The 20,756-nt window shown below is 38.2% G+C and overlaps 2 protein-coding genes across 4 annotated transcripts in view; both read left to right on the forward strand.

Annotated features, from left to right (window-relative positions):
- entrep2 (endosomal transmembrane epsin interactor 2) overlaps positions 1–13,149 on the forward strand; it is a 205,877-nt gene extending 192,728 nt beyond the window's left edge. Inside the window, exons 8-12 of one of the 2 annotated variants that reach the window (XM_087261287.1) lie at positions 1,333–1,411; positions 3,661–4,308; positions 8,699–8,764; positions 8,870–9,192; positions 12,430–13,149. In XM_087261287.1, the coding sequence (XP_087117413.1) occupies positions 1,333–1,411; positions 3,661–4,308; positions 8,699–8,764; positions 8,870–9,192; positions 12,430–12,645 (1,332 nt within the window). In that variant the 3' untranslated portion in view covers positions 12,646–13,149. The remainder of the gene's footprint in view (positions 1–1,332; positions 1,412–3,660; positions 4,309–8,698; positions 8,765–8,869; positions 9,193–12,429) is intronic. The other variant, XM_087261288.1, reaches the window with a different exon arrangement.
- Positions 13,150–15,084: 1,935 nt separating this feature from the next.
- golm2 (golgi membrane protein 2) overlaps positions 15,085–20,756 on the forward strand; it is a 29,800-nt gene continuing 24,128 nt past the window's right edge. For both annotated transcript variants that reach the window (XM_087261321.1, XM_087261322.1), the window contains exon 1: positions 15,085–16,398. In XM_087261321.1, coding sequence (XP_087117447.1) covers positions 16,072–16,398 — 327 coding nt within the window. In that variant the 5' untranslated portion in view covers positions 15,085–16,071. The remainder of the gene's footprint in view (positions 16,399–20,756) is intronic.

Raw genomic sequence — 20,756 nt, forward strand, 5'->3', positions numbered from 1 at the left:
TTAATCTATTAATGGCAAATCCAGAACTGACAATAACTTTTAAAGTGATCTCTTAACTTTTGATAAAGTTCCTAAATATTAAGTTTTGTTTTTACTTATGTCACATATGCATGCACATTATAAATTAAGTTTATTCATGTCATTGTATGTGTGAGTTCTATTTTGTCTATGTATGTTTTCATAAATTAGCTTTATAGTGCTGTATGACTGATCAGTTTATATTTTTATGTCCTGGCTTTATGTAGCCTGTTATTTTTCCTGGTATTTCTTGGTCTTGAAATAATGCGCACTGTGTTTCAGCATAGCACTCTTTCAGCAATGTTCCTCCTGCTCAGTTACACTCATTTGTCTGTGTAAAGCTCGACAGTCAAAAGGTCCTTCGGTGCACTTGAGGGGAGAAAGAAATTAATACAAGTGGCTTTGTATAATGGATTATAATTTCCTCTGGAACACATCAGCAATGCAGGCAGGAATTGCATTCCATTTAAATGAAATGGGCATTCTTACAGTGAGAGCAGGGCCTGCTTTTGAACAATGATTTTCCATCAAAATTCTCTTCTTCGCCCGATGAAAGGGAACAAGAGCTCTCCGCTTTGCGACAACACGCACAAAGAATCACCCAAACCTTTCAAATCCAGCATCTGAGTCTGTGATTATGTGCCATTTTGAAGATTTGTTTGCTACCTAAAGGAATCTGTGATTAATAAACAGATACATTCCCCGAAGGGTTTCCTCAATTTTAGACCTTCCCATGTGAAGCTATCGATAACCGTCTGCAAACAAAGCAGAGAGGGCATTTCAATCACTAGAGTCATTTCTAACCTCAAGCACAAGCTTTGAAAGGGTAACAGCAATATTAAAAAGAAATATTTTGAAATTGATATAGCTTTACTTAGAGCTACTGACTGTAGCCTGCAGCTTATTTGTGGAATAAGCTCTCTGTAAACAGGATAGACCCTCTCTGTATAGTCTTTTATGTGCCTTTGATCAATCATGTTATGAGGATTTGGTCAAATGAAATGCCACACAGTGTACATTCACAAAAATGCGGTCGTCCGAAGAACAGATCTGGTCTCAGAGAGCCCCCTGCTGGTCATAATGTGGATTTAAAGCACTGCTGTGATGCCAGATGTCAAGCTGCTGCAGATTCCTCGCTGCCAGATGTTCTAATGTCTGATTCTCCGCCTTTTGCAGTTGTTTGTTATCATCCTCAGGTGTATGACCATTTTAAATCACCATCCTTTCCAGAAGGTTACCCTCAAGAGCATTTGATACTGATCAGCTTGTTAGAAGATGTAAATTAATGTTGCTCGTTTTTTCTCTCTCATCCAGATCACCACCAGTCTTGAGCAACACGGCACTGAGTCCAGTCTGTGTGAAAGGAACACCACAGCTGGTCTCAGCACTCAGGGTGAGAAGGCTGCACTCACATATACTAATAAAGTCAGAGGCTTTCCCCTTCTCTGGTGAATATCCATTGTATACAAGCACTGTCAAAATTATAGCACCCTTCATAAATATAAGCAGAGAAAGGGATGAAAATGAATCTTGTTTATCCTTTTATATTACACTAAAATTTGTGGGAAAAAAAACTTTTATTTGTTTTCCAGTATATTACCTGACAGTATAGTCTCCTATCCAAGTTTTAGGAACAACAGATAATAATTTAACTTCTAGATGCTTATTTGGTATCAGAAGTAGCTAATATGAAAAGCAAAGACCTCTAGATTATGCTTTTTTCACCAAAATAAAATATGATCCTGCCTTGATTTTTAATTGTTTAATGACAGTAAGGCTTAGACAAAAGTCTTGTCACATAACAGAAATAATGTACAGTAAAGAATATAAGGTCATGGTGCAGTATAAAAAGTACTCCTCCATCTTACCCCAGACATGTTCAATAATAATAATAATGTCTGGTGACTGGGCTGGCCAATCCCTGCACACATTGACCTTCTTTGCTTTCAGGAACTTTAATGTGGAGGCTGAAGTATGAGAAGGAGTGTTATCCTGCTGAAAAATTTGCCCTCTTCTGTGGTTTGTAATGTAATGGGCAGCACAAATGTCTTGATACCCCAGGCTGTTGATGTTGCCATCCACTCTGCAGATCTCTTGCATGCCCCCATACTGACTGTAACCCCAAACCATGATTTTTTCCTTCACCAAACTTGACTAATTTCTGAGAATCTTGGGTCTATGCGGGTTCCAGTAGGTCTTCTTCAGTATTTGTGATGATTGGGATGCAGTTCAACAGATGATTCATCTGAAAAATCTACCTTCTGCTACTTTTCCAAGTGATCAACTAGAAGTCAGGTTAATATTTGTTGCTTTTACATCTGGGATCGACGACAATACTTTGTCAGGTTGTGTACTGCTTGCAGCTGGAAGAGTATCCACTGTTTAAACAAATGCTGAAATAGCTGCCATTTCATTCCGCCCTGGCAACCCCTGATAAATAAGGGGCTAAGCTGAAGGAAAATAAATAAACGAGTAACCTTTCTTTGAAATAAACAAATTGGGTCACACTTTATTTATAATTTTGACTATAAACAAATTAACTGTAGGTTTGCCTCAATAAACTCTTTTTTAACTCTTAATTTACTGGACAGCTTTATTAAGGTATTAGTTAGGTTTAGGTATTAGATAAGGAATGTGGAAGAAGATCATGCAGCATATGTACTATATGAGTACTATAAAATAGCCAATACTTTAATAATAAGCAGTAGGTAATAAGCCACTAGTTAATAGTGAGAACTGATACTAAAAAGGAAATGTTACCTATAATTGATAATAGATTGGTGAAACCTAATTATAAAATGTTTTTTTCTCAAGTACACTTTGGCCAAAATTATCAGCACCGTTTTTCACTACCTTTGCAATCCCCTTGTTGCCCAGATAAAAGCTAGCAGCAGCAGATTTCTCCAGTAATGTCCAATAAATTTGGAGAAAATTTCAGAGATCTGAGACCATTTTCCTATACAGGACCTTTCCAGATGCTTTAAATTGTTTAAGTAACTTTCTATAAATGGTTATGGTTGGCAATGGCTATAGTTTTGTTTCAATGAAATGTTTTAATTTTGTGATTTTTCTTTTAATGGATAATAAAAAATAAAAACGAAAAGCTCATTTATTTTCACTGCCTTATTTGCTCATATTTATATAGAATTTAGCTATGTGCAACTATGTGATTCAGATTTAGGGGTGATATACCATATACTGTATTCAGTTTGTCATTTAAATATTATAAAAGTTAAATATATATATTATATATAAGTTAAACATTTTTTTAAAATTATTTATTTGACATGGACATACACAACAATATATTGACCTGTAAAAGGAAATATGTTTTGTGCCAGGCTTTGGCAAAAACTTATATTCCTCCTGCAGTCCCTGGACAGGTGGATCCTAAAACACACACACACACAAAAAAACATGTTACAACTAAAAATATACAGCCTCACTCGCACAAATTACACACAAATATTCCTTAGTGTGTACATATTTGTTTAGATAGGAGCAGCAGAACTATGATAATTATATATAATAAATACATTATTATAAATCAGCAGACAAATACACTCATTTACCTCCTCCGCCAGCCTTCAGTCATGTTTTGAATATTATAAAGACATGACTGTATGCTCTCTGTCTCCTCAGCCTCTGTGGACAGTGCTTCCCTTATGGTGTCTGAGACCGCAGAAGTCCCAGATCACAGTTGCTCCTCTGAAGACCTCTGTTCACTGGAGGTCCAGGGGTCTGATTCCTCACCGTATGGCACTCTGCGTATCGTCCCTACAGATGGCAGCTGCACAAGCCTGGAGCACAGCAACCAGTCCTCGCTGCGGCTGCAGACCCCTCGACTGGACCACAGTGAGGACTCCAAACCCCACTCTCCACAATCATCTCCTGACGCTGTTAACCGAGCTGAGAGGGAGGAGATTACAAGTACTAAACCGGTGTCTTGCATGCAGCACAGAGAACGAACCAATAAGAAGCTTACCCTTCTTTTCCCTGCGAGCGCCACTTCCCAATGTGCTTCCAGCTCAGCGGTGACCTCCAATTCTGGAGCGGCTTCAGCTGTGACCCCATCCCCATCACCTACTGCTCCGCTGCGGGGAACACGGCTCTGCTTCAGCGTCTGGTCTCCATCATCCTCTTCCTCACAGCCCCACTCTACCTCTGCTCTCAGCAGTGCCAGCCATCGCGAGAGACCCCGTACCCTCCGCTCCACCAAAGGCTATCGGAAGCTGGCGAGGATTGTGCGTTCCACTAGTGAACCAATATCCTGTACTTCCATATCTAAAAGTACGTTAGTTATCCATTTTTCTGTGAATGGTTGTGCTAGACTATACTATACTATACTATACTATTCTATTCTATTCTATTCTATATTGATATATACTATTCTATATTAATCTATACTATGCTATACTATACTATTCAATATCAAACTATTATATACTGAACTATTCTATTTTATACTTTTCTATACTATACTATACTATACTATTCTATATTAATATATACTATTCTATATTAATCTATACTATGCTATACTATACTATTCAATATCAAACTATTATATACTGAACTATTCTATTTTATACTTTTCTATACTATACTATACTATTCTATATTAATATATACTATTCTATATTAATCTATTCTATTATATGCTGTACTATACTATTCTATACTATACTATTCTGTATTATTCTGTGCTATTCTTCACTAATCTATACTATGATAAACTATACTATTCTATACTATACTATACTATTCTATACTATTCTTTACTAATCTATACTATACTATACTATACTATTCTGTATTAATCTATACTATTATATACTATTATATACTAATCAATACTATACTAAACTATTCTATACTATACTATTCTATACTATACTCTTCTATACTATACTTTACTATACTATTCTTTACCATATTAATCTTTACTATTCTATACTAAACTATGCATTTCTATACTAAACTAAACTATTCTATACTAAACTATGCTTTTCTATACTAAACTATTCTATACTATTCTATATTATACTATACTATGCTATACTATACTATACTATACTATACTACATCAACCTTTTCCGTAAATGTAAAGCAATTTACATGCACATTGTGTACTCTTAAATGGTTCCGTTATCATTATGCAGCATGGTGGCCCAGAGGTTAGCATGTAGTGCATTAGTGTGTGTGTGTGTGTGTGTGTGTGTGTGTGTGTGTGTGTGTGTGTGTGTGTGTGTGTGTGTGTGTGTGTGTGTGTATGGGTGTTTCCCAGTGCTGGGTAGTGGCTGGAACAGCATTCGCTGCATAAAACATATGCCAGAATAGTTGGCGGTATGACAGAATAGTAGGCGGCCCCTGATAAATAAGGGACAAAGCTGAAGGAGAATGAATGAGTCTATTAATATACACAAAACATGATACAGTTTTTTTTGACTAGGCAGGGTAGGAATAAGATGCTGTGAAAGTGGACAGATACCAGTTTTCAACATTCGAAAAAACGTATTTTGTGTTCGACTTAAACTGGCTTTAAACAGGTAGAGGTTGAGTAAATAAGGAAAGAAATGTCGTTGTTGTGTGAAAAATCCCTTTAACAGAATCCTGGCTTAACTTTTATTGCTTGGCAGTGTACATTTGTAAACTACTGGTTGACCATCTTGTTTACGGTGTCACTATCATTGATTGAACAAACCCAGTGTGTGATTTGTTTACACAGTGGCTTGTTTTACTGTTGTGTCTCACCTGGGTCTATATGAATGCATTACATTCATCAGTTAGTTATGTTTCTCATCTGAAATCTCACTTACATTTCAAAATAGAATGTTATATCTGGAGGTCAACATCATTATTATGCTTATCATGGTTGTAGCCCATTATGAAGCTGAATAAATGAATACAAACTTGACACTTTTATTAACTACACAAAAATTTTACGTCTGAAAATAACAAGAATATTATTATTTATTTTGGTAAAAACAGTAATTTGGCAAATTAGTATTTCAATATATTATTCAATTTAATTCAACTTTATTTCTAAAGGGCTTTTACAATGTAGATTGTCAGAGCAGCTTAACATAGAAGTTTTAGTAAATTTAAATTTGTCAGTCCTGTTTTCCTGCCATTTTGAGTGTTTCCCACATTCTAAAATAAAATGCAACACCTGAAGGTAATATGTGATATGAATGTAGGTCAGCTCTGCTCTGTTTATTATTTGTTGAACTGACTGTTACATTCAAACACCACATAATTTTACTTTCACGCAGGAGTAACACAGCATAGTTTGAGTGCAGTCTCACAAGAGAGTTTCATTACCCAGCCATTCAATAAAACAAATCCCCTTTTGAAACTGGTAAAAGTCTTAAGCTTAGTATAGAAAAACTGGCTTTAAAGAAATAGTAAAAACATTTACTCACTCTCACTTGTTTTATTAAATGTGTTTCTTTATCCTATTGAACACAGAAGAACAGGGTATTCCCAGACTATTAATAAGTGTTAAATGTCTTAAATAAAAAAAAACACAATTTTAGGCCTTAAAAGTTCTTTAATTCACTGAAATATTGTCTTGTAGGTCTTAAATCATTTTAAACGGGTCTTAAACTTACTTTATGTAAAAATACCCAATCACATCCACATTCAATCACCAACAACACATCGCAATAAAACTTTTATCAAAACTACTCATTACTAATAATATAACTGTAGTCCGTTGTTCGAAAGTAGTTTTTAAAGTTTTTTTTTTTTTAGTTGTGTTAAACAAAAATGTATGTATGCAACTAAGGTCTGCTTGTTTTGACGCATTATTTGAAATATATGGTGGAGAAATGACTAAGTAGATTTTTTTTTCTGCTGGGCCATTAAAAAATCCTTGGGTCTAGCCCTATATAAGTCTGAAATTTCATTCTTCATGGTCATAAAAGGGTCTTAAAAAGTCTTAAATTTGACTTGTGAAAACCTGCAGAAACTCTAAAGAACATATTTTAAAGAATGTGGTTACCCAGACCGTTGACTTCCATAGTATTTCTTCTCTTAAAACGGTAGTAAGAGGCTATTGTTCTGTAAATTTTTGATTACCTATAAACTTAAGAGTTTTTATTTGTTGATCACAAAGGGAGTTTTACTAAAGAATGTTGGAAAAATGCAGCCATTGACTTCCATAGTATTTTTTAAATGGTAGTCAGAGGCTGTTACTGCTGTGATTCTCTGGTGGTTACCCATAATTGTTAGTGTTAGTGTAGTATACTGAGTTGCAAAAAGCAACTTCCATAGAATATTTTTTGTTCCCACTATGAATGTCAACAGCTGCTTTTTTCCAATATTTTTTTGTTTTGCATTCAGCATAAATGTATTTTAAATGTTTGGTCAACTATACACTCACTGGCCATTTTATTAGGTACACCAGACCAGTACACGGTTGGACCCTCTTTTGCCTTCAGAAATGCCTTAACCCTTCATGGCATAGATTCAACAAGGTACAGGAAATATTCCTTAAATTTTGGTCTATATTGTCATGATGGCATCTTCATGCAGTTGCTGCAGATTTGTCGGCTGCACATCCATGACGTGAATCTCCTGTTCCACCACATTCCAAAGGTGCTCTATTGCATTGAGCTCTGGTGACTGTGGAGGCCATTTCAGTACAGAGAACTACAGTCATTGTCATGTTCAAGAAAGCAGTCTGAGATGATTCGCTCTTTATGACCTGACACATTATCCTACAAGAAGTAGCCATCAGAAGATGGGTTAACTGTGGTCATGAAGGGATGGACATGGTCAGCAACACTAGGTAGGCTGTGGCATTGACACAATGCTCAATTGGTACTAATAGGCCCAAAGTGTACCAACAAATATCCCCCACACCATTACACCACCAGCCTGTATCATTGATACAAGGCAGGATGAATCCATGCTTTCATGTTGTTGACGCCAAATTCTGACCCTACCATTCGAATGTCACAGCAGAAATGGAGACTCATCAGACCAGGCAACATTTTTCCAGTCTTCTATTGTCCAATTTGGGTGAGCCTGTGTGAACTGTAGCCTCAGTTTCCTGTTCTTAGCTGACAGGAGTGGCACCCGGTGTGGTCTTCTGCTGCTGTAGCCCATCCACCTCAAGGTTGGACGTGTTGTGCATTCAGAGAAGCTTTTCTGCATACCTCAGTTGTGACGAGTGGTTATTTGAGTCACTGTTTCTATCACCTCTGAACTCTGACATCAACAAGGCATTTACGCTCGCAGAACTGCCGCTCACTGGATATTTTCACTTTTTCTGACCATTTTCTGTAAACCATACAGATGGTTGTGTGTGAAAATCCCAGTAAATCAGCAGTTTCTGAAATACTCAGACCAGCCTGTTTGGCACCAACAACCATGTTCAAAGTCAGCTAAATCACCTTTCTTTCCCATTGAGATGCTCGGTTTGAACTGCAGCAGATCGTCTTGACCGTATCTACATGCCTAAATGCATTGAGCTGCTGCCATGTGACTGGCTGATTAGAAATTTGTGTTAACGAGCAGTTGGACAGGTGTACCTAATAAAGTGGCCGGTGAGTGTACCTTTAAGCTCAATGTAAACAACATATAATGAGTTGCTAGTTGTAGTTAGACAAAATCCAAGAGCATTGCAAATAATCATATTGACTCATTACTGAGCATGTGATTTGACTTTTAGGTGACCGTTGTGCTCCTGCTTCTACCCATCCACCTGAAGACTCTCCACAGACTCCCTGTGATCAAGGTTGCAGCTCTTGTGTTTTCGGTGTCATCTATCACCACATTATTTAGTATGGTGTGGCTGTTTGATCTCATTGTTAGAATAAATAAAACGCTTTTGTTTTCGCAGCATGTATGGAGCTCTCACAGGGCAGCCGGCAGCCTTTTGCTAAACACAGCAGCCAAATGGGCAAAAAGCAGAAGGACGACAGAAAGGTGGACTTGCAACTCAAAGCTCACATCCCTAACTCAATGTCTACAGAACGGCCGCAATCTCTCGCTGACCTCAAAACCTACAAAGACACCAAAGTGCTGGTGGCCAAGTTCCTGGAGCACTCGAGCTGCAGTCTACCTCCAGAGGTCCAGCAGGTGGTCAACAGCATCAAATGTGTCATTAAATCTGATGAGAAACACATGGATGAGGCTATATTCAGTGCCAGTATTATTGATCAGGTGAATATGGCATCATTTCAAACTACAGTATGTGATTGTTAATGAATTGATGTACATAATTTTTTTAGAGGGATAATTCACCTCAGAATGAAAACTTACTATTTACTTGCCCTCTTTAAGGACTTTTTTCACTTTTTTACATTGCTTCAGTTTTCCTTCATCTCCATGGGGAAATCGTGCGCAAAGAAAATTGGCTTGCCATCATGTTGCAGTTCTTTCACCCAGCCAGCTCACAAAATCTAATCTTTGGTGCTTGAATGCAGGAAATGACAATAATCAATCTCCAAGTATTATTATTTTGAGGTCTAGGACCAAGAGATCTGTGTACTCTCTGTATCTGTCGGTCTAAATCGGAGTCTAATGAAAGTGTATTTTTCAGCAGAGAAGTGATGAACTTAATCATGCATGGCCCTTTCACTTCTTCTTTATTATCGTTTATTCAAATATTATGTCGTCGGAATTGGCTCTCAAGATCCGTGACCTTATTCAGCATCATCTTTTGCTCTTTCAAGGTATGTAGTAAGGCATCCTTTAGTTTAGTTCAAGGTTTGCCGACTCGAGTTCAGCTATTCGCTTCTGCTTTAATCAGTCTTGTGCCATGTGACTGAATATCTTCGGAAATGCCTTCTGACTTTTGGTCCACTTTTCAGCTTATCCACTTCTGTTTTCAAATCATTTCTAAACTCTTCTTGCCAGAATTCTTTTCTCAAATTAGTCTTCAGTTGGGAAATGTCTGTGCTGAGTGCTCTCACTGTTTCAGCACCATTTTCTTTCTCAGGTGATGGTTTGTCGTTGTCCTCCATCGCCTTGTTCTCCTTGCTTATTTTTGGTTTTACAAACCTCTTTTTAGGTTTTGCTCCACTTGTTTTAAAATCGTCTAGCGCAAAACTCACTTGAATGGGTAAAAGTGCTTTTTAAACATATCGACCGGGAGAGTACGTTTTCTGCTGCCATCCTACGGCTCACCTATCCGGAAGTCCCCATTTACTCGCCCTCAAGTGGTTATAAGCTTCTATGAGTTTCTTTCTGCTGTTGACCACTAAAGAAGATGTTTTGAAGAAAACTGAAAACCTGTAACCGTTGACTCAACGTAGAAAAAAAGAATGAAATACTATGGAAGCCAATGGTTACAAGTTTGCAGCTTTCTTCAAAATACCTTAGTTTGTGCTCAACGGAAGAAAGGCTTTTTTTAATAAGTGAGAGTAAATGATGACAGACTTTTCAGTTGTGAGTGAACTGTCCCTTTAAGACTTATTATTGTATTTGTTAAAATAGGTTTTATTATTTAAAATGTAATGAGATTTATATGAATTTTAATGCAGTTAGCATTAAATAAAGCATGCACTAAATGTGCACTTGTTTGCATTTGTGCTGAACGATACACAAGGGTTTTTAAACTGAATTTCCCACATCTAAGTTTTGCTTTAAATAAATTTATTTCGGCTTGAAGTACGTGATGAATGTCATCAAAATAATCTGTTTTATGTTTTTATTTGTTCTGAATACATTTTTTTGAATATTTTAAAGAGGAATGAAAAAAAAACAGGTAATTTGTAAGTAGTTTTACTTCTTTTTTTGTATTTTTGTTTGTAGTAAAACCATGTTTCTTTTTTGTAATGGTGCATATGTGTTTAAAATAGTATGTAACTTGAGTGTAGAAATGATAGCCTGTTTTATAAGTTTGTAATCTGGGACTTGATCTGCTTTGCTATGCCAAAAAACCTTCTAGCAAAACGTTATTCAAAACATTGCTCATGGCAGTGTTGCCAACCATTTAAAATGTGCCAAGCTCTGCCCGAAAAGTCGCTAAATCTCGCTAGATTACGTTAATTTGCATATCACTGACGTCATCACATCCAATGGTTTGTTTGTTAAAGAGCCTAAGGGTAATAAAGGGGTATTTGTAGTTGCACTAGGATTTATGCATGTCAATTTAACTAAATGTATTTTTGTTTGAAAACAGTATATGAGTACAGATGTGTAGTGAATTTGCAGGAATCTCTCAGACGTAATAAACACGTTCTGAAACTCTCTAAAATATCTGTGATTGTGAACAAGATAACAGTAAATGGTCAAATTAAATTGTTTAACTTAAAACAAAGGAGAAGTAGATCAGTTTGACTGTACAAGGGAAATACATCACACTCATGGAACTAAATCATTTGCCATCGGTATGCAGAGGGCTCTCAGGGTGCAGGTTGGAGGGATTGCTGTACGAGGACTGGGCCGCCTGTAAGTGCAATACAGTATGGACACATAAGTGTCTAAACAAATCTCCAGTAACACCACAAAAAATTGCTAGATTTGTTCCTAGTTTTTGAAAATTTGTCGCTAAGGGGGTCTGAGGTGGGGAGAAACTAATTACATTTACTTCATAACATTGATTTGAGTAAAATTGTTGGGTAATGTGTCCCTTTAGAGTACATTTTAAAATATGTACTTTTATTCTTACTCAAGTAAATTATTACTTCGCTATAAGACAAATATCGCGAGGCGCCGCATTGGACAGATTGTGTCGCGAAACGTTGCTATAGAGACGCATCTCACGCTTTCGGTTAGAGCGTGCGCTTATGTTGGAATGATGGCTGAAGTCGAGGAAGACATGTGAGTTTATATATATATATATATAAAGATAGCTTAAAGTGATATTTAAAGGTTTAACTAGGTTAATTTGACAAGTTAGGGTAATTTAGGAAGTTAGAAAAAAGAAATTCACAGGAAAGCGAATAAATATATATATAATGTAAAGTAACTAGTAACTATTTACTTGTAATTTTTTCATCAGATTTTTTACACTTACTCGAGTAACTTTTAGGATTGTTTATTTTACTTTTACTTGAGTACAAATTTCCGCAAGTATTTGTATTTTTACTTGAGTATAGACATTGGATACTCTACCCACCTCTGCTAAAAAGTCACTAAGTTGGCAACACTGGTTCATGTTGTGAAAAAAAACTTACTTTAAAAAACATGTTTCCACTGTAAAGAATATTTTGTAGATTAAGAAGGTTAAATGGAGATTAGTTGTTCTTCAAGAAACCATTAATGCCAATAAAGAACAATTAATCTTTTTTTAAAAAAAGTCAAGTGTGGCTGTGAACTTTTAAAAATGACAAGGAAAAACATCCATATATATTTATCACTACAACATATCTTTCTGAAAAGAAGGTATTTGAAAGTGAAATATCACAACTAAATTAAACTGTCTTCTTTCCTTTTCTTATATCCTTCACACAGTTGATGACACAGTCGCAGAAGATAATGGGCAGCCCAAGGAAACGTGCTCACGGAGACCTGCATTTACAGAGCTGCGGAGCTTTGAGTTCCCCATCATCATCCCTGCGCCGTCCAACCCGAGTCTCCAGTCATACAGATGCCTCTGCCACCCGGGGTCATCAATCTCCAACCCAGCCTCAAAGCCTCATCAGCATATGCAGAGAAACCACTCTTTGACCCTCTGGACTATGAACGTCCTCTGAATATGTGCCAAGGCCAAGTCCTAACTCTCATCAGCAGAACACTGTAGCTCTTAAAAAAACAACAGTGAGTTAACATAGAGTTAACACCCTCTCATGTGCTTAAATTAAAGATACTGGAAAGATACAATAAAGAAACACCGGAGTGTTTACCTGCAGGGGTATATATTTTTACTTTATTGTCAGAAAAAAAGGTAAAATATTTGTTAAAAGTGTTGCTACTGTGCTAAATAAGAGAATGGGTCTGTTTTGGACCGTAGATGATCAAATGGATTTACCTCTTCATGAACCCTTTTGTTTTTTGGATGAGAAATAACATTTAAATACACAGCTTCAGCAAACATCATGTGAAATATTGGACATACTTTGTCATTGTGTGCCACTGCGGGACAGAGACCTTCATGAAGCTGGATTATTCGACTTACCTCAGTGTGTAATTATTCTTTTCTGTGTTGCAAAATAAAAATGTGTCTGTTTGTAATTTCTTTCGCTATAGATTGTCGTTTTAACCTTGTCAAGTCATTACTTGCGATTGGCTTACATAAGCACTGTCTTGACAGGTCTTGAGAATTAGTGCACGCTCACACTTTTTCTAAAGTGCCTTTATGACTATATTTGTTCTGTTAAACACAAAAGAAGATATTTTGAAGAATGTCAGAAACCTGTAACCATTGACATTCAATGTATGAAAAACATACTATGAAAGTCAATGGTTACCGGTTTCCAACATTTTTATTTTGTTCAACAGACAACTGGACATATAGTGTGTGTGTGTGTGTGTGTGTGTGTGTGTGTGTGTGTGAGAGAGAGAGAGAGTTTGAATAACTGTATGGGTGTTTCCCAGTACTGGGTTGCAGCTGGAACGGCATCCACTGTGTAAAACTAAAACATATGCTGGATAATTTGGTGATTTATTCCACTGTGTCGACCCCTGATGAACAAAGGGACTAAGCTGAAGTAAAATGAATGAACGAATGAATGAATGAATGAATGGTTGCTGGTTTAACCCTGTCAAGCCATCTTAAGAATTAGTGCACTTTTTCTAATGTCCTCTTAAAGGGACAGTTCACTTAAAAATTCAAAGTACTGACTATTCAGTCTGAATTGGCTTCACACCTTTATGACTATATTTGTTCTGTTGAACACAAAAGAAGATATTTTGAAGAATGTCAGAAACCTGTAACCACTGACATCCAATGTATGAAAAACAAATACTATAGAAGTCGATGGTTACCAGTTTCGAACATTTTTCAAAATATCTTTTTTGTGTGTTTAACAGACAAAATAAAAACTCAAACAGGTTTGGTACAAGTTGAAAGGAGGGTAAATCCCTGATCCCTTCATTTCAAGCTAAGCACATGGTGCAGTGAGTTTTCTTTTTTTTTTTCAAATTAGATTGTTGGTCCATTCTGTGGATCCTAAACAACACAATGACTCTGTGTGTTATAATATAGATATACATTATAAATGCTAATTCATACATTTCTAAATTAATTAGCAAATCACTCAAATGTCACGTCATAGCATCCAATGCCATAATATATTTCAATCACTATAAGAAATAAAATTCAATTCAAGCTTATTTGTAGAGTGCTGGGGGCGACTCGGTGGTTAGCACTATCACCTCACAGCAAGAAGTTCTCTGGTTTGAGTCCAGGCTGGGTCAGTTGGCATCTCTGTCTGGAGTTTGCATTGTTCTCCCTGTGTTGGTGTGGGTTTCCTCCAGGTGCTCCGGTTTCCCCCACAGTCCAAAGACACACTGTATAGGTCAGGTGTGGGCAAACTAGATCCTGGAGGGCCAGTATCCTGCATAGTTTAGCTCCAACCCTATTCAAACAGACCTCCCTATAGAGTTCAAGCGATCTTGAAGACACTGATTAGTTTGTTCAGGTGTGTTTGACTAGTGTTAGAACAAAACTCTGCAGGGACACCGGCCCTCAAGGATCAAGTTTGCCCATCCCTGGTATAGGTGAACTGAATAAATTAAATTGGTCGTAGTGTATGAATGTGCATGGATGTTTTCCAGTACTGGGTTGCAGCTGGAAGGGTATTTATCCGCTGTGTAAAACAAGTAAGTTGGTGGTTCATTCCGCTGTGGCGACTCCTGATGAACAAAAGAACTAAGCTGATGAAAATGAATAAATGAATCTATTTATTTGGTAAAAGGCATTGAGCAATAGGAATAGGTAAGGTTTCCCATAAATGCGACGTTTTGTCTAATGAGAATGTTCATTCTAGTGCCATATATCCCACCTCCTCCTATTATTTGAGCGTCCAATTAAAACGTGGCGACAAAAAGGGTTACGCCCACAGCCAATCAGAAACATCTAATGCGTACGGTTGTATCCACTGATTGGCTGTTGAAGCCGTCGATCAAGCCCCTCTGTACACCTTACACGTTGGACGACATTTTTCTGGATTTTATCGAGCCGTCTATCCTGGTTGTTAGATATACAACAAGATAACGATACATTTAGGAAACATGATCTATTGCTGGCGCGAATACTAATGTGTATACACACACACAAATGCGCAGTGTGTGCGCGCGCTTGCATTCGGCAGGGCCGAGAGCAGAAGGGGAAGGCTGGAGTTGAGTTACAGTAAAAGCGAACTCTAAGTCTGCGTGGACTTGCATTGTAAAACGCGTCAAACACGTATAGACGGATTGTTTGTGCCGTGTTCTTCTTGTATATCAGGTGCGTATCGTGGTGCTTGTTGGAAATACCGAAAATCTGGCCTTACTGGCGCTCTCAGATGTAACGCTAACGATTTATAGCCTGTTGTTTGTTTTGCTAACGATAATAGATATGTTTGCATGCCCGAAATCGGCTTGGCTTTATGTTTGATGTGTGTTTAGATGGAATCGGTGTCGTGTTGTTGAACTGCAGCTAGCGCTCGGCTGTTGCTCCTCCACATCCACGTATGCTACTTTAGCGAGGTTGTAGCTAACGCTGAGCTGCTCGCTGATTCAGAAGTGAATATTTCACTCGAGCATGACAGCAGATCTGCAGAGATGACCGCAAAAGAGTAAATATGCGTTTGGAGGAGCTGTAGGATCTGGCGGAGGACGGAAAGCTGATGGCTGTGTGCTGTTAGCTCAACTGAGCTCTCTTAGGCCACGTCGGCTGTGTGTGAGAGAGTGTGTGTGTGTTGATGTGTTTGATCTACTGACAGTGGCGTTGTATGAATGCAAACAAGGAAAGTCGTCAACTGTGCGGAAGGAACACGTAACGTTAGGAATCGTCTAAGTAAAGTACTGTCACCAACTTCAGGACACCTCAAGGTTGCTGTTAGCCGAATGAGAGAGAGAGTGCCTCTTTCTTGATAGACGACTTGACCACATCACTCGTAGTTTAACACACAAAGCCCTAGAACGGAATCTGTGCCGCGGGTCGATTACGCGATGATCGGTTTCGGCGCGATTCGACGTGGGGGTCGCCTCCCGTCCTTCATCCTGATCGCGTTATTGGTGGTTATCGTGATTCTGTCGTTTAACTACTGGAGCGTGTCCACTAAGCACGCGCGGCTGCTGGACGAGTTGGCCGAGGTGCAGACGCAGGTGAAGCGCACGGACGCGGCGCGCTCCCGCTTGGAGAAGAGAAACTCCGAGCTGATGATGCAGGTGGACACGCACCGGAAACAGATCGACCTGAAGGACGGAGATTACAGCGCGTTGCAGAACAAACTGCAGGCCAGAGATGCGCTGGTCAAAACCTGCACCGATGACAAGGTGAGTGAGTGAGTGAGTGAGAAAGAAAGAAGTGAACAGGTGTACTGTACATCAGACTCGCACTGTCACAAACCTAGAAACCTCTAGTTTCAAATAGCTAGATTTTCTCAGTAACACTTTTAAACTTGTTTTACTAGTTTGATTTGCCATCATTACGGCCACTCAGTTTCAGCTCACACAGTTGTTCCTGGGTAAAGTTTTGATTTTCATTTAAAGAAAAATCTGATTAAAATGTTTACAGTGTGCACTGTATTCATGTTTAGATTTGTGGGGGTGGGGGAGGGCATCATTTATTTTTATGCAGAAACTGATCGTGTATTTAGTAGTTTAAATTCTTTATTTAAAATTAGTTAATTAGAGCAAATGATCTCTGTTCTAAAAGCTAGTCACTCAACTGATGTCTGAAGAGGAAATGATGTAGATACTGTTAAAAGCTTATTTCCTTCTGTAAAAAAATAAATGCTCAAAGTCTTAGCACGTTAAGAACTTTCATGCATTCACTAATCAAAGATGTATGTATATACATATGTATGTATATATATATATATATATATATATATATATATATATATATATATAATGCATATATACAGTTAAAGTCAGAATTATTAGCCCCCCTAATCAATTAGCCACCTGCCCCCCCCAATTTCTGTTTACGGAGATTTCTAACGCATTTCTAAACATAATAGTTTTAATAACTAATTTCTAATATTCATATTGCAACTTATCCAGCAAATGTTTCACGCAGCAGATGCCCTTTCAGCTGCATCACAGTACTGGGAAACACCCATACACTCTCACATGCACACACACATACACTACGGCCAATTTAGTTTATTCAATTCACCTATAGCACATGACTTTGGACTGTCAGGGAAACCGGAGCACCTGGAAGAAACCAACGTAAACACGGGGAAAACAACAAACTCCACACAGAAATGCCAACTTACATAGTTGAGTCTTGAACCAATGACCTTCTTGCTGTGAGGCGATAGTGCTAACCACTGAGCTGCTGTGCCTCTCCTTATATACATTTAATTCAGTAAAAATGTATTTTAAAAATCGCAAAAACGTCTTTGCTTAGTGAATGCAGTGTTTTTCATTTAGCTTGAGGCCATGTCATTATGGTGAGTTTACTACTGAAAGGCTCTTATCAGATCACAAGTTGCATGTGATTATCTTTTTCATGGATATGTGGTTAGAAAAATTTGACTCTGTATGGCTCTGCCCTTGTCTACTCTTTAACCATGTAACCATGACGATCGCTCTTTTATAATCGTTCACATCCGGCATGTCTATTTGTTCAGTCCTTTGCCTGTTTGGAGATTATTTTTCTTTTCTTTTTTAAATTCGTGTTACTTGGTTAATTCAAGCAGAGTTGTTTAGCTGGTTGTGTGTTGTGCAGTCGGGTGTTTTGTTTCAGGTGTATTCCATTTCACAGATAGCTTTAGTTCTACTAGAAGTATGGAAGATTAATTTCATTGACCGTTTTTTTTTGTTTTGTTAGCTTGTCCCACACAGACACACACAGTCCATTCAAATGCAGATCTTTCCAAAGCTTTATTTTTCTGATGGTAGTTTGCTGATATTTGCTCTTTGTGCGTGTTCTACTAGTTGTGTCTGCAGATAAGGCTGTTTTGCCTCTGTGTGTCGTGTCCAGACAGCAGGGTGCAAGACTGACAGAAACAGAGTTTTGCTGTGCATTTGTACCTTCAGTAAAATCAGAATATACAGAAGATTCCCATATTCAAGAAAAAATAGATGTCCACAGATGTTTAAAATGAACAATATTTAAGTCATGGATAAAATATCTATTTTTATATTATGTATTGTAAATATTTACTGTCAACCTCAGAATATTAAAAATGTGAGTTGACAGGACAGAGGGCATCCTGTCATGTTGCTCTTTATGGATTCAAGCCTTAGGCTTCCCTGTGGTTGTGTGACACAGCTGAGAGCTCATGGTCAGACCCATCTGTGTGCCCAGGGCACTGGGACCCCCCACAAGCCTCCACATCTCAGACTCTTCACGTACAGACCTCTGTCATGCTCTTTGTTCTTGATATTATATCCACATAATTGTCTAAGACCGTGATTACCAGAGGCCTGTACTGTGATGGTGGCTGAACACACTCAGGATTACAGGATTAGTTTTGAGTTGACAAAACCAAACCAGTGCAATCAGGCTTGGTACTGTGAAACTCTCTTTTAACTCAGGCGTTGAACCTGAATTTGTGAGCATGTGCACTTGAAGGCAGGCCACCAGTCGCAAACAGCCGACCACGTACCTTGAAACATAAATTTGATTGACATTTTGTAAGAGAGTAAGCAGAATTCACAAGCAAGGATAATGGGTTTGTTTACAGTAAGAAGAAAAGAGCTATCCATTAAAGAGAAGAGCTGAAAGAAAGCAAATTCTATACTATGTACAGGTAAATAGAACCTGAGTAATCTAAGCTCATGTGTAATGTTTTAAAAATATAGCTTTCTGTAAACTGTATAAAATGTCTATATATTTAACTTGATATATAAATATTCTCATTGGTTATTAAACTAAAATTGCTTTTGTGATGAATGGATTATGCCCGGATTTAATCATTTAAAAAAAATCTAATGTATTTATAATAAATAACCTTCATTTAAATAAAATTATTTTATCTTTAAAAGTGTTTTACTATATAGGGACTTTCAATTTGAAGCAAGAGTTATTAGGAGTAGTTGCTTTATTGCTTCAGAGATGTGTCACTTTGTTCACAGTTGATTGGTTGAATCTTGGTTCGTGATCTGTAAACCAGAACATAATCTGTCCGAGAGAGGGTTATCCATGTAGCATAAAATACCATGGTGACAAAGAACGATTAAAGCTGACCTACCTTAATGGCACCAAAAATCTAGAATTGGTGCAAGCTATACTGAAACCTAACTAGCTAATCAAGCTACATGGTACAGGCCCCAGAGATACAATAATCATTTCTTACATGTATATAGCGCTTTTCTGGGCACTCAAAGTGCTTTACACAGTGGAGGGAATCTCCTCAACCACCACCAGTGTGCAGCATCCACCTGGATGACACGATGGCAGCCATTTAGCACCAGATTGCACACCACACCAGTTGATTGGTGGCAAGGAAACAGTGATGAAGCCAGTTATGATATGGGGATAGTTAGGAGGCCATGATAGACCGAGGCCAGTGGGCAGATTTGGACAGGATGCCGGGGTTAAACCCCTACTCTTTTTCGAAGGACATCCTGGGGTTTTTAACGACCACAGAGAGTCGGGACCTTGGTTTAATGTCTCATCCGAAAGACGACACTCACTGAGCAGTATAGAGTCACTATGCTGGGGCATTAGGACCCACACAGACCACAGGTTGGGCGCCCCCTGCTGGTCTCGCTAACACCACTTCCAGCAGCAACCTAGCTTTCCCATGTTCCCATCTCCCATCCAGGTACTGACCGGGCGCAGCCCTGTTTATGCTGCGTTCACACCAGACGCGAAAGAAGCTGATTTACATGTTAAGTCAATGCAAAGGCACGAATAGACATCCTGTGGTGCGAATGACGCGGCTCGAATTGAGCATTTTGTGTGTTTGACTCATGAATCAAGCGAACCGCTCGAGTTCAAAAATCTGAACTTCAACGGACATTCGCATCTTGTTAACCAATCAGGAGCTTGCTCTTGTGGGGGTGTGATTATGATGTAGCGTCTGTTAATAGTGTCTCGGGGAAAAATCCTCCTGCACACACCAACAACAATTCATCAAACTGGGCTCGGCTCAATCAGAAGCACCGCTGAATACTTCCATCATCCAGGTTAAGTTTCTGGAGGAATTTATGAGCTCACAAAGCTGGGTGCACCTCTGAAAGGATCTAGTGGACTCAGACACTGCTCCAAACGAATCAATGCTGTTTTTCAGCCTTCATAAAGCACATAAACACAGTTATTTTCTCAATAAAATTCATGTTAGCCATCTAGCAACAAAGCTAGAGTCACCGGGCAGACAGAAGCCCTGCCCATGACGTAAATCAACGTCTGTTGTGAAGTGAATTTGACGTGCGAATGAAGTGGATTTTGACACGCAAATGAAGCAAGTAAACTAAAATGTTCACGCGTCTATTTACGTGCGAATAGCGCAATTTATCTGCACGTTCCTCGTCTGGTGTAAACACAGCATAAGCTTCAGTGGGCAATCATGTGAGAGTTGCAGAGAGCTAGCTGCCAGCAATTTGTGATACAAGGCAGTTTGTTATTTTTGTTGACATTTAATGAATATTCATCTTGAATTTGCATTTTTAAAGTAAATTAAATAGCATGCAGACCATTTCTAAAACTCTATTGCCTTTTCATTGTCATTTTT

This window comes from Danio rerio, chromosome 7 (genome assembly GCF_052040795.2).
Source record: "Danio rerio strain M-AB ecotype USA chromosome 7, GRCz13ab, whole genome shotgun sequence".
Taxonomy (NCBI): domain Eukaryota; kingdom Metazoa; phylum Chordata; class Actinopteri; order Cypriniformes; family Danionidae; genus Danio; species Danio rerio.